Raw genomic sequence first — 17,531 nt, 5'->3', positions numbered from 1 at the left:
TTTCTAGAAGCATAAGCATGTTAAGTTGACTACTCCCTAATACAAATAAAGAAGAAACTTTGTGAACTAGCAAAGGATTTTCTAACTGTCCGGTGTAGCCTTCATTTTCCCTCCCAAGCTTATTCGCAGAGATTGGACATGACACCAAGCAGATCACTGAGCAGTGTAGCATGTCAGTTCCTATATCCTGCTTACCAAAAACACATCCTCTTCAGTATCAATTCCTTCAGGCTTCAGGATAAAGCAACGTGAGTACAATCTGAGACACATCCCACTGAAGCCTTATACGAATATGTTGCCTGTTCACTCTTGCGATGACCTAAGTTAAGACTCTGCAATTTTGGCTACCTCCCAGGCTGACTGCTTTTCCCGCTGACAGGACCATGTCCTGGCTCTGCTAGTTGGTCTTCCTTGCAGTTCCCGGTCAGCTCAGAAGCATCTGCTGATGAAGTAAGTGCGGATCACCTGCAGGTCTCCCCTTGAGGTTTCAATCAATCAAACACGCTGATACTACTCCAGCAAATTATTTGTTCACCCATTTTTGCTAGGCCACTGAATCACTTTTCTTGCCTCTTTTTAGCCCCACTGACATTCTGAGTTGGAGAAAAGGTAAGAAAGGCTAAAAACATTAAGCCACATGGGTCTTCAGCAACATTGTTACTATTGGAAAAAGGTTCATCATGCCCTCTACAAGAACTAATTTTCTTCCCAGAAGTGCGGTAATCTTACTTAAAAACAATTCAATAGGTGGCATGAATTTTCAGGGTTCAAGAGCAAGGATCATCTGTAATTACTGGGAGTATTACAGTAATAAAAAATTGAAAAGTAGTATTTCCCCACAGTAACAACAAATATTCTAACATTGAGGTAATATTTTTCTGGGTTTTTTTTCTGAGAACTACACAGTCCTTTTTTAATTTTTCAAAAGAAAAAAGCTTTACTCTGTGGAGAAAAATAATATAAATCCATACTATAGAGACAGTTTTGTCCACAATGCTGAAATATCCAAAGAAAATTAAGTATTCCTAGGCATATAGAAAATGAAATAATTAAAAAAGAAAATAAATTATTTAGACTTTCCTGCATATCTGGTCATCAGTTCAGTGGTCACCTAAAATCCAGACTGAACACTGCTCCATAATCTTTTTTTTTTCCTTCTAGTAGGAAACAAAAAAATCGGTTAGAAGACAGGAAGGGTAGGATTTTATGAAGGAAGATCAGACTTGTTCTATTCCTGCCAATTTCCCTCCCTTCCCACAACAATTTTTCATTTTCATGATCCTTTAGATATTCTTGTGCCATTCTCAAACTAAAAACTCAAGAGTTGTCATAAAGAGACACTGCAAGGTCTGCTCAGTCTTATGTCTATGTGGCAGGAAGGTGCGGCGAATTCCACAGCCAGGACGCAGGCAGTCCAGAGAGCCCATAACACAGCAGAGCTGCAGTGCTTCTGCCGCACAGAGCCTTGGCAGCTGCAGGGAAAAGGCACTGAGCGAAAAAATGCACCACACTGTGCATCACCTCCAGAGGCATGCCAGCAGAATCACAGAACCATAGAATCATTATGGCTGGAAAAGACCTCCAAGATCATCAAGTCCAACCAAGAGTCCCCTCTCCAGAAGATGGAGTGGGGGGGAAAAAAACCTAAAAAAAAAAAAAAAGAATAAAAACTAATAATAGATAATCACTGGTGCCATAGACAGCCAGGCCCAGTGAATAATTTCAGAGATTTGTTGCAGGGTCTTGAGCTGCAGTCCTGAAGAAATTGCTGAGATACATTGGGAATTATCTCCAGGTGAGGGTTGAATTTCAGTCTCTTTAACTATGGCTACATAACATTAACAAGGAGCGTGACTCTGTAGAATGAAGCAGTGCTAAGAGTCTGGCATCCACATTATATGTGTTTCATAGGTTTTACCTCAGGCCACCCTTAGTCCTACAGGCACGTCCCTTAGCACCTGCAACTCATTGGATGTGCTTCTGGAGCACTTCTTCAGCTTTACTTTCAGAAGAAAGCAATCAGTTAGATTGGATATTAGGAAAAATTTCTTTACTGAAAGAATGATCAAGCACTGGAACAGGCTGCCTAGTGAAGTGGTGGAGTCACCATCCCTGGAGGTGTTAAAAAAATGTGTAGATGTGGCACCTCAGGACATGATTTAGTAGGCATAGTGGTGTTGTGTTGACGGTTGGACTTGGCATTCTTAGAGGTCTTTTCCAATCATAATGATTCTGTGATTCTATGATTCAGTTTACATGGCTCTCAGATTGCTCCGTGAGGTGAATCAAGATGCAGGAAGAGTGGGAGGGGGAACAAGTGGGAGACTTGTTTCAAAAGCACACCCCAACCAGAAGGAAAATGCTAATGCAGCCACAGCCTCAGGACAGCTGCCTGAGCACAGCTCAAGCACTTGAGGTTTCTGAGCCACGTTCCCAAGTGAGTAAAGACTCTGTTGGAAAGAAATAGTTGCATTTTAACTCTATTAAGACAGAAATTAATAAAAGAGTTTGAAGCAGGACCAGCCCTTTGAGGAATGTAACAGGTGCACTGCATCGCGCACTGCACGTTACGAGGCCTCTGCATTGCTGAGTTATTGTGATGCTTGAGCTCCTCAATAGTACCATTACTTGTAGGAAAAAAAAACCAAATCACTTTCAGATCTTCTACTTCTCTTTCAAACATACAACCAAATTACTTTAAACATCGCTTTATTCGTATACACTTTAAGTTCCATTTTCTCTCCTGTATACAGGACCACAAATCTAAAGTAACACACACAAAAAAAGCTTACTGATATTCACAGATCTCTTATTCCTCCCTATGAGCCCCCTGATTTTCCCTGCCAGTCATGATTTTGGTAAAACTCTGAGCTGTAAATATTTCCTGCCAGCTACAAAGCAACTGTAAAAGAATAAAAGATCTCTTCTATCCCAAATATCAGCTATCTTCAAATCAGGCCTGTACTAAAAACTATGAGAAAAAAATCACACTATAAATATTTATATTCATAACAAAATTTAAGGAGTAATATTTCCCCAGTGATTGAAAAGAAACAGTTACAAGCAGACAGAAAACTGAAAAAAAAAAGTTAAATAAATATTTGGGAAGTCGCTGAAATTCATGTTATATTGCACAAGCTAACATAATTCTGCCTTTAAAATATTCCAGAAAAAATACAAAACTCATGACACAACAGGAACAAAAAACAGATAATCACAGCAATCACAAGACTCTGTTCTTTAAAAAAAAACCCACAGAAACAAACAAAAATCTTTTTATTTAATGTGCAAATAAAGAAACAGAAACAAAAATAATCTAAAATATTTCAATTAGGCAAATAGAACACTCAAGATAACCTCTTCCATAATCTATTAATATCAGATAGCAGAGATACATGGAGTTTTAGGTGGTTTCTTTCTAACTAGTTGAAAATGCTGAAATAAAAATTTCAGTCCAAACACACAGAGGGTCTCTACAAAGGAGTTGCAAAGACCAATGTAAACCAGGGTTAGTGCACATATGACATCAGCTATTGATGCCTGTGTATTCCACATTTACTGCGAGGTCTTTCTTAAAGTTTGATGAAAGAAAGAAAACACTCAAAGTAATTTAGATCTCCAGATTAGTCAGAAAACAAACAAATCAGTGCCTGCAAAAAAGGAGAAGACTGTTGTTGGAGAACCAATTGTTACATTTTTCTGTACTTCCTAAACTACATAATTTTAAGGATCCAGGACATTGCAAAGATTTCCATCGAACTCTACTTCAGGACTGTCCTAGTCTCTCCAAGATGCTTGATCCTACTTCATTAACTTCCTTGTTCCACCTCCTGTAAGACATATACATACACATATGTATCACATAGTGTCGTGGTTTTGTTAGTGAGGGGGGCCTAAGGTGGTAGCTTCTGCAGGAAACTGCTAGAAGTCGCTCCCCTTTGTTCAGTGGACTCGGCCGGGCCTAGGGCCGACCTGCTGCTGGCCAAGGCCGAGCCAATTGGTAGCAGAATGTCCCGTGATAACGCCTCTGTGATAACGTATTTAAGAATGGGAAAACAGAAAAAAAAGAGAGAGGAGAGAAGATGTGAAGAAGCTGAGTGGGGGCAGAGGCGCAGAGGGGGAGGCACAGGCCTCATGGGCCTTGCAGGCCTCACCCTCTGGCCTCTTGCCAGGCAGCCGACTGGGCCCGACTCGGTCCAGCCCGGCTGCAAGAAGTGGAAAGGAGATGAGAAGTGAATAAGATGTAAAAAAAGATCCTGAGAGACATCTACCAGCCTGTTGTGAGGAACGGCTGCAGACGCCAAGGTCAGTTTAGAAGTGAGGGGGAGGAGTAATGCGGCTCCTGGCCAAGATTCCCCTGCAGCCTGTGGTGACGACCATGGTGGAGCAGGTTGTCCCCCTGCAGCCCATGGAGGTCCATGGAGGAGCAGAGATCCACTTGGAGCCCATGAAGGACCCCATACCAGGGGAGGTGGATGCCTGAAGGCAGCTGTGGCCCGTGGAGGGCCCGCTGAGACAGCTGTTCTAGAGGGACTGCACCCGTGGAAGAGATGACCCATGCTGGAGCAGTTCCACGAAGGACTGTGGCCCATGGGAGGGACCCCACGATGGAGCAGGGGAGGAATGTGAGGAGTTCTTCCCCCGACCATGAAAGCAGCGGCGTAAAACAACGTATGATGAACTGACTGCAACCCCCATTCCTTCTCCCCCCCTGTGCTGCTCGGGGGGGGAAGGTAGTAGAGATAATGTTAAGCTTGGGAAGAGGGAGGGGTGGATGGAGGTTATCTTGTTCCCTGTCTCATTATCCTGCTGTTTGTAGTAATAAATGAATAGTTTTCCCCAAGTCGAGTCTGTTTTGCCCGTGACGGTAACTTTAAGGATTTCTCCCTGTCCTTATCTCAAACCTCGAGCCATTTTTCCTATATTTTCTCTCCCTGTTCTCTCGGAGGGTGGGGGGAGTGAGAGAGAGACTGCGTAGTCTGGTCCTGATCGGGGCTGAACTACGACACATATATATACATATGTATGTGTGTATAATACCTGTAATTTTTGCTTAAGATGAGTCATTGTTAAAATTAGTACCTTTTTTTGTAAGTGTTGAAATGTTCCACAGAGCAAAACTTCCATTACCTGGTCAATTCTTCAACGTATGTTTAAATTCTAACAGCATTTATATCAGCATAAATAGAGAGTTGTCTTTACAGCAATCAAAGCAGCTTCTCTGGATTTGTACTAGCAATACTATTGATCAGCATCTCTCCTTTCGACCCTGGCAGACGACCTACACTCTTGGCTGGAAAAGGCAAATTAATTCTGCTTTGTTGTCTTCAAGATCTTTTCCCCCCTTGGATAGCTGAACAAGTTAAGCTCGTAATATTTTTCTATAGTGTGCCTGAAAAATCAATAGAATAAGACAATGGCATTAAGACCAAATACAACAACAAAGAAAAAGAAAAACAAAACAAAACAAAACATTAATCTGATAGCAATAACAAATCAGTAACGTCAGTCAAAGACAAGGAAATGAGCATATAAAGCACTCTGCATATTGTTTTTTGTAGCACGGTTTGTAAAGCAAATCAGTCTGAGTCAAATCCGTCCCTTTGATTCCATGTATTTGAGTTTTAAAGTATATCATGTGCCTCCTTCTGCTCTCAAAACTGTATTACATTTAAGTAAAGCCATTGATTTCAATGGAGTTAGTCCTGATTTGTGTCATTGTAGATTCCTGATTAAAGAAAATTGGTCTGTATTTACAAATGAAAATAAAACAATATTTTAAATTCACATCTGTCATACAGAGATTGGCTTGCTGTACATTTACTCAGGTCACATTCCAGGAATCAATCTCAGCTGCTAAATTTTGAAAAGCTATCATTGCAGTAATGATTTAATTTCCTTAATATAGTGAGGTTACAAAAAAAAAATTGTATATTTATAAGATTCAGCTTTAACATTTATAAGATTTAAACAGAGACAAAAGAAATCATAATGCACTTCTAACTGAATTGGGATACAAAACAGCAACCCTCATTTCCTGAACTCCAGTGACACACTATATCTTGTTAGCTAAACTTAGCTTATAATAGGGGTCATTTCCCCAAGGACTGTTATATCAGAAAGCATAGAAGAAAAAAAAAATTAAAAAAATTAATTCTGCTTTTAAGATAATTTGGCCAATATTTCAAATGTACCTTGTTCAGAAACTCCTACTTCTTCGTAACACTGGTCCAAGTTCTGGCAGGTTCTGTGTAGAAATATTTACAGGAAGACTTTAACTCCACAGCAGAATGGGACTGGAAATGAACATCTCTCATCTCTGAATGAATTTTAAAAGCCACCCCACAGGACCCTGGCTATGGTCCTGGTTTGCTTTCCTTTTTTAAGTACAGAACCTCAACCCAGTGGAATCTACTCCCCATACATCCTCAGTCCTGGCCCTGCTCCAGCTGCGTGGCTGAAGAGGCAGAGCCTCCGCGTTCCTGGCAGCATGTGCTGGGATGCTGTGGGCTTCCCATGCTTGTTCCCTTCTGTAAAAAACTTTATTTTTATCAAAACAGCACGATCTCTCTTTAAAGCACTGTACTGCAATATTAACAGCTTAACCACAAAAGGATGGTTTTGTACTTAAGAGGTATAAAATTTGCAATATTTCAAAACAGATGCATTTGGAATACTTAATCATAAAAGGGTCAGTGAATCAGCCTCTGAGACATGAATCTTTCTCCACTGATTACACTATTTGCCTGACTTTAACGTGGCTAGAATCAGTAGAGAAACATCCCACTGGAAAACCACCAGAAACTTGCTTAAGAAATTTACTAATTATCAGTATTCTAAATAGATATTACAGTTATACTTCTCTTGAAAATTTACAGAGGTTTTAGTCTTTATCAAAGCATAGATTTCAAATTATTTGTAGCTGTTTTTAATAAAAAAGATTATGACTGACATACATAATTTTATTTGTATCATTTTGATATCATACATTGAAACTCTAAGACACAGTTTTCTCATATTTTTAAAAGAATTCTCTTTTAAAGTGCGATGTGCTATACCACATTTCACCATGAAGTGATCTGCTTTCAAAAGTCAGGTATAAGTCTTTGAACACAAGCATTTTTACTTGCAACTGTGAATAAATAAAATGTCCTTATTATCCTACACCTCTTCTATACAGAAATACTGTTTCAAGAAATGTCATATGTGAAGGCAATGTTAAGACTACCCATGGGAAATTTGCATGTAATTTTTGTAAGTACATTTTAAATATTTATATACTCTCATACTTATTCCACAATAAAAATAACCTAAAAAAAATATTTATTTGCTATTTTTTGTTGCCCTTCTTTTTAAAGAACATCTGGTTTTTAAACCAGTGTGCACATATACAAATATAAAAATTTGTTGCAGCGGAGATCATTTTAGTGCCTTGGAAAACATAACTTTACCTCTAACAAAGATACTCCTCTAAGTGATGAAGTTATACTAATAAAAATATATTTTTATTGTATCATGAGCATAATAAATCAATTATCACCTAATATGAGTTAACAATATTAGCGAAAGATTTTCTGTCTAGTATATTGTTCCTTGTGAAGAATAATGTATACATGAATAAATGTTTATATTTATGGTGTTATATTTAGTTGCTTATTACTACACAGAAATCTGCAAGATATATAATTAAGTTTTAATATGTATTTTTAGGCATTTAAGGGTTACTCAAATTCTTCCTTAATAGATCTTTAAATCCAAGGACTTATCTAAACGAATACATCTCATACAAAATTATTTTTTTTCTGAGAAGAATCTGTGAGTGTAACCCCTGAAATATGGAGAGCAAGCTAATCAATATAGAGAAATGATCAGTAAATTGTCAATCAATAAACTCTGGAAACTCTCTTATTCTCCCACAAGAATGAATAAAATAAGAAAACCTATTTTTCTAGATACCACAGACAATCCATCTTTTCCCTTTCTCTTTAATAAAGAGTGTCCTCTGGTTCTGGATTACTGATATCTTATAAATGTAATAAAGATATTTCTTTCGATGTTTTACAGAGATGAAGTGTGTTGACATGCCCAAGATACTATTTACATAAGCATTCAGGCAAATTCAAGGCAATATCTAATATAGCATAGAGAGGATTAGCAAGAATTAAACATGCATTTAAAAAGCATTCTAGATCTTATATTTCCTCCCTGGAAAGTATCTCCTGAAAACTACAATATATTGCACATTCTAAAAGACAAAAATACTACAATTACTTTTTTTTCTTTTTGAAATTTTATAACGGATAAATTTGAAAATATAATGGCTTGACTAAGGAACCTGCCTAAATTGTAACTTTAAAAAAAAAAAAGTAAAAATGTCACCGTCATATCCCAAAAGTGAAAATTTTTACTTTTTTTTATTTGTAATTTCTCAGGTACAGTTTCCCTCTAATTTCACTGAAATAATTTAAAACATCCACAATGATTTCCAAACTGTTGCAGAATTTCTAGAAACCTGCACCCAAACATATTGTCTGTTGGTAACTTCAGATCACCTTTGCTACTGTTTTTAATCAGCAAGTTGTTTTCTAATGATGAAATCTATGAATGATCTCTCAACATCAATCTGCATGAAAGATGAACGTTGCCATCAAGATCTCCAAGACACTTCAAAGGACCAAGATATTCATGCAGATCTGTCGCAGTTTATCAGTTCAACATTCATCACCACCACCGTTTGTCTCAACAGTTTGGTTGCATTCGACCAGTGCTTCCAAGGGTCCTACCAGGTTCACCCACAAAGGCTTTAGGACAACGTTTTTTTCAAACACAGATTTTGAGACATGTCCATCAGAGATGAGATGAAGGGTGGGAGAGTATCAAGTGTTGATGAACTTCACTTCAAAGCTGCTGCTTATATCATGCCCTGTTCTCTTCGTCATTATGAACTGGGAGCTCGTTGGATATAGCCCTTCAATGTGCACGTTATAAAGGAGCGACCTATGTCTTTCACATGTCTGCCCTGACGCAAACAAGGTCAGACCATAAATACAAAAATAAATCTGGTCTTTACTTTTTTTCACATGTGTCCAAATTAATAAAATCCCTCTCTGAGCCAGAATATGTCTCTAGCACCTCACTAAATTTGTATTCATCTAACTGATTGATGCTGTAAAGTAAACTAAACTATCACACGCTCTCACTTAGCAATGTTTGCTCTACAGTTCTGACAAGAGAAAAGTACAGTGAAAAGTACATAGAAAAGTACAGTATGGTTATTTTAGTAAAGTGACATAAACATCTAAGAACATGTGCCTTTTGAGTAAGAGAGACTGGGTAGGCTTAGGAGTTCCTTCTGATTTGGTCTAAGGGAAGAAAATCAAACCCAGTGGAATGTATAGGAATTTTCATACACATAGACACCTCCACCCCCCCAAAAAACCCACTTTCCTTGTAAACAGAGAAGGAAGAATAGGAGAAATCATCTCTAGCAGATTTACCTGCAAAAAATACTGTTGAGAAGATCACCTACAATCATTTTTGTATGGTTTCTCAATAGAAATAACAACTGGAAAAGTAATATGTAGAAGCTCTTGGCCTCGCCTCTTTAAAAAAAAAAGTGATAAAAATGTAGTTATGTCACACAAGACCCTTTCCTATTCTCATGCCTAAGAAGCCCAGCTCACACGTTCTTCAGTGACAGAATACAGTTAACAGGGAAGTGGAAGAGGCAGGTGATTTCACGAGGTTGGTTTGGGACTGCAGACGTAGCAGGATTTTACAAACTTTCTCACAGTTAACTTTTGCATACGAACAAAATTTCATTCAAACTTATTTCTTATACCAAAATCACTTGCGTAGGATTCATCTAAGACGACTTTAGAGGTCCACAGTGGAGATGTTTGTACCTGGGATAAAATGACAGTACATGCTCTTTAGAGACAATGAACTGAAATTAGGTACTGACCATCCATCTGACCTGTTTTAGATGTCCACTTCACTATGAATCAACTCAGACTCTAGAATTAAATTACCTGTGTATCTCCACTCACTACAAAAAGAGTCTGAACATTTATAATTGGCGTGGACATCCAAACTGGATATCTGATTTTTTTTTGCAGGGAGGTCAGATGAATTATTTAATTTTTCTATCCTCTGGAGTGTTATGAGTGATACTTATCAAAAAATGATATTTAAGAATTCAGCTTCTAAGTTACTTTTTTCCCTTTTAGACAATTCACAGATCTAAATACATTATGGATCTTAGTGCAAGACTGAAGTGATAAATTACTAAGTATAGACCAAATGATTTTTAGGCAGGATAAGTGATAGAACTATAATTTGCATTTTGATTACTTTTTCCTCGAAGAACATGAAACGAAGAAGCAAGCCTGCCACATTCTCTGCAAGGTACGTGTGAAGTGTACTGCTTGATGCAAAGAGAGACAGGGAACAAAGTAAAATTGAGGGCAGAGCTATGAGGTCTCTAGCCATGTGACGCTAACACCATGAAGTGTTAAATGGCGGCTGCTGAACTAGGGTGGAATTCACTTCAACCAGGCTGTGCTAGTCATCTGTAGTCTTTTTTATCTTCTAAATCAGGAATGAAGTACCCCTTGCCGCGGTGCGTGGGATGAATATCTAGATGATCAACTAGATGTAAACTTTTAAATAAAAGTCAGGTGGGATGAATTCACTTCTGGAAAGAACGCCCTGGGAAATTTGCTCTTTCAGGATTAAAGAGATGCGATCCTGGTCCAACAAAGCATTTAAGCAACTGAATGACTATAAACATCTGCATGGTCTTCCCAGAGTGAAGTGCCATGCATCCAGCTCAAAACAGGAGACTGAAGTAGATTGCTGAATCAGGATTTCAGGCCAAAAATACCAAGTCCATTAGTACATAGTCGGTGTTGCTCCTTATGGTAACATACCAACACGCTGTTACAAAAATAGTTCTATGAAATTCATTCACATTTTTATCTTAAATTACTTTGGAAAAAATAATTCAACTTCTACTTTTTTTAAAAATCAACTGAACAAATAATGTGCAAACATCAATTTATACAGTCATGTTAGTTTCACAGGATTTTAAACAAAACTTAAATATATCTATATATTTAAGTATCATGGCTTTCTCAATACAGCATATTATTCATTTTTAAAAGAGCTTTAAATAAATATTTAAATTTCAAAATGTTCTGAAAAGGCATCAGTTCAGTAATTAATGTTTATTGTTTCCCATTTGTATAAGATGCTGACCATCATTGCAGATTAGCTTAGGTATCACTCATACATATAATAAAAATATTGTGTGAGTAAGATGTGCAATTGAAATGTCTAACTTTGCGGCAGATGCTGGTCTATGTGACCTTTTGTAAAAGAAGGGTTCTTTTATCACTTGAGCTTTTGGTTTCATATTTCTCATCTGCTCTTTTCTGCCAGCTTAACTGAGTTTAAATCAAAACTTAATTAGACTACATATGCTGTTTAGGAAAAAATTCTTGGGAAAGTCATGATTCATACAGGCTTTGATATTTCCAGATAAATGAGAACACATGTGATTTTAATTGTTTTAAATAACTTTCAATTATCCTCTTACTCAAATAAAAGTAGCTGAACACAGCTCTTTGATACCCCTCTCAAAAAAAAAATTCTCTAGTAACAGAAGTACTAGCTCTATACTCCTCTCAACTATACCATCTATGATTAATCATGGAACTCTTTCTTGAGATGCATGTTTTTCAACTAACTGTTATTATTACAACTCAGCTATCTTCTTACGTATTTCTGATACCAATATCATACACCTCAAATCAGAAGTTATTAAATGATATTTAATTCCTGAAAAAAAAAGAAAAAAATCTGCGTGTACATGTTGAACAACTAGGATGTCAGCTAAAGTTCGCTTTTTAGCAGTGTTGATATTTTAAAAGTTGGTATATTTTTATTTTTCTGCTTTGATATTCTAGGAGGAAAACCGATTTTTTCAACTGTTATTTTAATTATAATGCACTTACCTGAATTACACATTTCAATATTTTAACTAGCACTAAGGAAGGCCACATTTAAAACACTCTCAACTTTCACTAGGTTAAAGAGATCTGTGTCAAAAAATGAAAACTGACATTTTGTTCAAACATTAATAAATACATCTGCCAAGAAAGCCTTGGCCTCTGATACCTTTCACAAAGATGTAAGTTCTATCACTCAAAAAAAAATTTAAAACCTTTACATTTATATGTCCTACTTAGTTATTTGACCTAGTTCTTAATCAGAAGAAGCCAGAATTTTCTTTTATTCCACAGAGCGATTGCCTGATGTCTTAAGAATAAGAACTTCACTATTTCCCCTGATAGAAAGCTGACAAGTCATTATGAAGAACTGTGTCTTCCAACGTTAAGCCAATACAGTTCTCTGTTAATTGTTTGAATATAGTCCTGTGCCACACTGCATATAAAAATTATATTCTGGAAATAAAGAAATTATAGATTTCACCAAGAGCAATCTCTGTAAATATAACCACTACTTTATAATGTGTAAAAGCAAATTTTCATAAATATTTTTTTTAATCTAAGTTATATTAAAAAAACAAAACAAAACAAAACAGAAATGTAGGATCAGATTCTTATTTATTCTGTTATGCTAGTGATTCAATAAAACTACAGCATTTTATTTATGTCACCTTGTTGAATATGTAATTCATTCAAATATTTGTCTTATATTTATTGCTTAGCCATTACTGATCCGTGACTATCAACACAAGTAAACAATATATAAAGACATCAGATTTCAAGGATATTTAAGTAGTAAGTTGAAAAAGGATTTATAGTGCGACAACACTGATATCCAGAACTTCTGAACGACATACAACATCTGCTCACATCGTAACAATATAAAATGCATATGCATCTTCACTGATGCTATCAAAAATAAATACTGATTTTCCAAATGTTCTAAAATTCAAAATTCTCAGCATTTTCTATAAATTTTTCAGAAATCTCAATGCAGCTTAATAAGAAGCTTAACAGTAAGACCTTAATTACAGGACGGAAGTCCTTCCAAAAAAATAAGCAAGTATACTTATATATTCAAACCAAAACCAAAACTCACCATGTAGAATAGCTAAATGCAAACTGATAACCCCAACAACTCCTGACTGCAAATTTCTGCAATACAAAAGAACTTATTTAATATATTATTTAGAGACCGGGAGACATGTAGTGGAACACAGAATATTCTGAAAGTAAATTCATGTTCTTCCACTTTCTGATAAAGGAATGAAAATATAAAGTCTGAGGTTTAGACTCACACGTCAAAAGCATTTTGATATGTACTATTTGTGATAAGCAACAGTATTTTCTGGAAAGGCATCATCTGCTGGACTGAGAAACCCCCATGATTTATCTCCTTAGTGTGAGAACTAACTGTGTCAAGGGTAGGAGATGATGGTGGGGAGAGCTGGGGAAGGGGGAAGTAATACCTGATTACAATTTTTAGGTTGACTGTTACTCAGTGTAAATTTTATTGATTTTTGTCTTCAGCTATAATTTGTCAACTGGATGATAAACTCTCTTTTTCTATGAATGAAGCAGCTCTCCCAGAATATGAAAGATGTCTTAAACAGACTATTTAGCAAGCATTTTCATTGTATCAAGCCTCTGCTTACATACATGATTATTGAGTAAAGTCAGGTTTTTTTAAGCATTTTGTTTAAAAGACAAGAAAAAGTAGCTCACTGTATAGATCTATCAAATGGTGTGTACCTAAAACACAGTTAGATGTCAAGTTATTTTCTATTCTGATCCTTAAGCCAAGAATTATCTAGATGTCCAACACAAAAAAAAAATTAATATTCACTTACACACAAAACAAAAACCTATTTCCTGATCGAGTTTTACAAATGGAATATATATAAAACACCACAAAGTCCAGAAAAATATTGAAATTGTCACACAGTATGCACCATGAATTTCTAGTTCCACCTGTACAGGGTAGCCCAGACACAAGCACATCAGTACACATGGCTGTCAGACCGCTGGACCTCCCAAACGCTTGGCTCCCTCGGCCACTGGAATGAACCTGAAGGCTCCAGATGGACGCAGAGGGACCCAGAGGCACCAAGTCGGAGCGCGGCCCGGCAGAGAGCGGCTCCTCCACTGCCGGGCCGCGGGCAGCACCAAGGATAGCAACCGCCCCGCACGACAGGACCTTGGACAGCAACCGCTCCGCACAGCGCCCGCCGGCCCCACAAAACCCAGCACAGCCCAGTTCAGCCCAGTCTGGACCAGTTCAGCCCAGCCTCACCAGGTCCCACATATGGCCTGCGCCACCCGTCAGCTTCCTCAGAGAAAGAAAGAAAACACTAAGCTGCACCCTTGGTTTGGGTTTTTTTTTGTTTGGGTTTTTTCTTTCTTTTTCTTTCCACTGCTGGAATATCCTTCATTTTTAACACAGAGTGGTTGGCCAAATTCTCAAAACATAGAGCAATACCGTCTGGCACTTGGAACCGGAGTACTGCAGGCCCTTGGCACTGCATTTGTCTAGTTCATTTACATGTTTCATGTAATCATTTTAATGTCAAACACTTTTTCCCCATCATTAGAGAAGTATTTCTCCTTAATCAGTCTCTGAAGGGGAAATTGTTATACAGTGTACATTTACTATTCTCTTCATTTTCAACACCTTTTACATCACGTTCTACTGCATAGCAACTGCACACTTTGTGGTAAAGTTCAGTCAAACTACACTGTGATACAAAAAAAAATCACGTTAAGCAAGTAGACGTTGATCATTTGGCAGCACAGAGCAGTAGGTCAACTTCTAGTTAAAGAGTTCCTGAAATGGCAAAGATGTCCTTACAACAGTAGACACCTATTTACATTTTATACACTTTTTACTTATCCAATTTATGCTTTTTACTTAACCAATTCACTCTGGAAATAAAATACATTTACATGATCAGTAACTGAGTACATACCATATACACAATGAGTTGTGTACACACACAGTTTATGCCTTAGAAACAGTGGAGTCAAAATTACTGATGAGACTACTTTACTTTTGTCAGGTAGTTTTTTTGGACTTTTTTTTTATGGCAACTTTCCTGCTTTATCCAATTAGATAACAGGGTATTTCAGCTTCTTGAGGGATTGTGGATTAACTTTTGTGGCAAAGATTACACTAACTCATTGGTGAACGGGATTCTTTAGGCATCGACTCTCACCATGAAATTATTTCAGAAGGCCCTGTTGAAGTTACAAAGCATGGAGGTTTTGCTAGGCCTTCTGTTTGGAGCAGTGATTTGTATGCACTGTTGTGTTCCACTGCTAAAGCAGGATTTGGTTCAGACTGGTTAATGTAGTGCTACAGTAGTCGAGATAATCCAGTTCAGGGGAGAAAACATTCGCCTGGCCTGGTTCTCAACAAATACTCAAAGAAACAGGGAAAAGCATCCTGTTAGTTATTTTAGGTGCCAAGGACACCACTTTTTTTCTGTTCTTCCCTGTCCTGAGAGCTAGGCCAACTGATCTTGTGCAAAAGCAGAGCAAAGACAACAACCGCACAGAGCCGAAGTGGGACGCTGCCTTCTGACCAAGGAAAAGAAAAACCTCTGGAACTCTCTCACTGGTCACCGGCTGCTGATGGAAATGCTGTCACCACCACTCCCCAACCACCGCGGTGCCCACTGACATCCACCCTCGTTCTCTAGCTCTGCCAGGCTCCACAGATTTCGGCAGAGACACGGTCCCGCTCCCTGCTCCCGAAGTGGCCGGGAGCCGTCCCCGCACGAAACGCCCGACGGAGCGCACCCGTTGCCCGCCCTCCGCGCACCGCGACTCGCCCCTCGCCGCCCCGGCCCCGGCCCTATCCCGCCCCGGGCAGGGGCCGCGCGGTGGGGCGGCCCCGCTGGCCCCGCTCATTGGGATGCGGCCCCGGTCGCCGCCCGCCGCCGCGCCGCATCCCAGCCCGTTGGAAGCCGGCAGCCGAGCCGGAGCCAATCGCATATTCATGAGGAAGGGGAAATCCAGCGCCGCACTCCCAGAGGACCAAGGATCACTTGAATTTTTTTTAACCTGTGCCAACCTTCCCCCCTCTCTCTGCCTCCCCTTTCAGCAATGCGCTAACGGGGGGCGGGGGGGGGGGTTCCCCGTCGATGTCACTCCGCAGCTCCGACTGCACCCTAAAAAAAAACCAAAAACCCGCGGCGGCCGGCGCCAGGAGCAGAGACCGAAGCAGCCAAAACACGGGAGCGCGGCAGCCACAACAGAGGCGGCAGGCACGCCAGCCCGCCGGCCGGAGACGGGAAACACAGCAGGGGCTCCTACCTTACAATCCTCGGGACACGATTTCACCGAGTACTCGTCCGACTGTAAATATTTCTGGAGCATAACCTCAAACTCTTCGTATTTCTCCTGAGCGTGCTGGTCGTAGCGCTGGTAAGCCTGGACGCACTGGCTGCAGGAGCCTCCCCCCCTCAGCACCACATCCAGACTGCAGTTCAAAGTGTCCGGATTGGACAACCCGGCGAACAACTCCCAAAGTGTGTAGGAATTACAAAAGGAAAGGTAAAAATCCGTCAGGTCCCAACTGGGTGCCGGGCTCTGCCCCGCGCCCCGCCGCCGCCGCCCCGGCCCCAGCCCCGGCCCCCCCCCGTGCCGCCGGCACACCGCCTCCGCGTCCCCCAGGCTAAAGCACTGCCCGGACGCGGAGCTGGGAGGGGGGCACGTCTCCAGGGGCACGGCGGTGGAGTTCCCCGGGAAAGCAGCTTTGCCGTGCGGGGGCCCGCTGCCGTTGGGGCGGCCGCTACCGCCGCCGCCGCCGCCGCCGCCGGGGGAGGGCGGGAGGGAGGGCGAGGCGGGGGCGAGGAGCCGGGGCGCGGGGGGCGCCGGCTCCCCCATGCCCGCCAGCAGCTCTGGCTCCGCGGGCTCCGGCTTCTCGGGCGGCGGTTGCTCCTTCTCTCCGGTCCCCGTGAATTTGGCCTCGGCGCAGAACCACAAGTGATCAGAGAGCAGGACCGTGAAAAACAAGAGCGATGCCAGGGACAGTCGCCATTTCTGAGCCCTCTCCGAATCCGCGAAGGGTTTTTCGTTCTCCCGGGGTGCGAACCAGATTTTTAAGCCGTCGTCATACTGCCGACTGCACATCCAAGCACCCCTGGTCATATTTTGGGAACGCACAGCCCTGGCCGACTCCACCGTGAGGGCTCCTTTGCCGGTGTCACCACAATATGCATTGACTTAAAAGATTGGGGGGATTTTCTTGCCTGCCTTCCCTTCGGTCGCTGGCTCGCTCCCTCTTCCACTCTTCCCCCCTCCCCTCTCTCTTTCTCCCTCTTCTTTCTTGCTTCTTTTCCTTCCTCTGAGGTACCGCTGGGTTTCGCCGGGGGGGTCTCACCACACGAAGCAGCCCCAGTCCATCCGAGGTGGAGTGCCGGGGGGTGATGGTGGGGGGTGGGGAGGGGGGAAGAAGAGCAGAGCAATAACGCAGAGAGAGGAGGAGGGAGAGGAGATGGTGGTGGTGGTGGTGGTGGC

The 17,531-nt window shown here is 40.5% G+C and overlaps 1 protein-coding gene across 2 annotated transcripts in view; it reads right to left on the bottom strand.

Moving 5' to 3' along the window:
* The window catches only part of NALF1 (NALCN channel auxiliary factor 1), a 490,566-nt gene extending 473,402 nt beyond the window's left edge, over positions 1-17,164 (bottom strand). Inside the window, exons 1-2 of one of the 2 annotated variants that reach the window (XM_086741206.1) lie at positions 16,826-17,164; positions 16,326-16,765 (exon numbers count right to left, since the gene is read on the bottom strand). In XM_086741206.1, the coding sequence (XP_086597332.1) occupies positions 16,326-16,765; positions 16,826-17,162 (777 nt within the window). In that variant the 5' untranslated portion in view covers positions 17,163-17,164. Of the gene's footprint in view, positions 1-16,325 lie in introns of both variants that reach the window. The other variant, XM_086741198.1, reaches the window with a different exon arrangement.
* Between the last annotated feature and the right edge of the window lie 367 nt (positions 17,165-17,531).

The sequence above is a fragment of the Chlamydotis macqueenii genome, chromosome 1, assembly GCF_036417535.1.
Source record: "Chlamydotis macqueenii isolate bChlMac1 chromosome 1, bChlMac1.mat, whole genome shotgun sequence".
Lineage (NCBI taxonomy): Eukaryota > Metazoa > Chordata > Aves > Otidiformes > Otididae > Chlamydotis > Chlamydotis macqueenii.
This window is presented reverse-complemented; position numbering and strand designations above follow the sequence as displayed.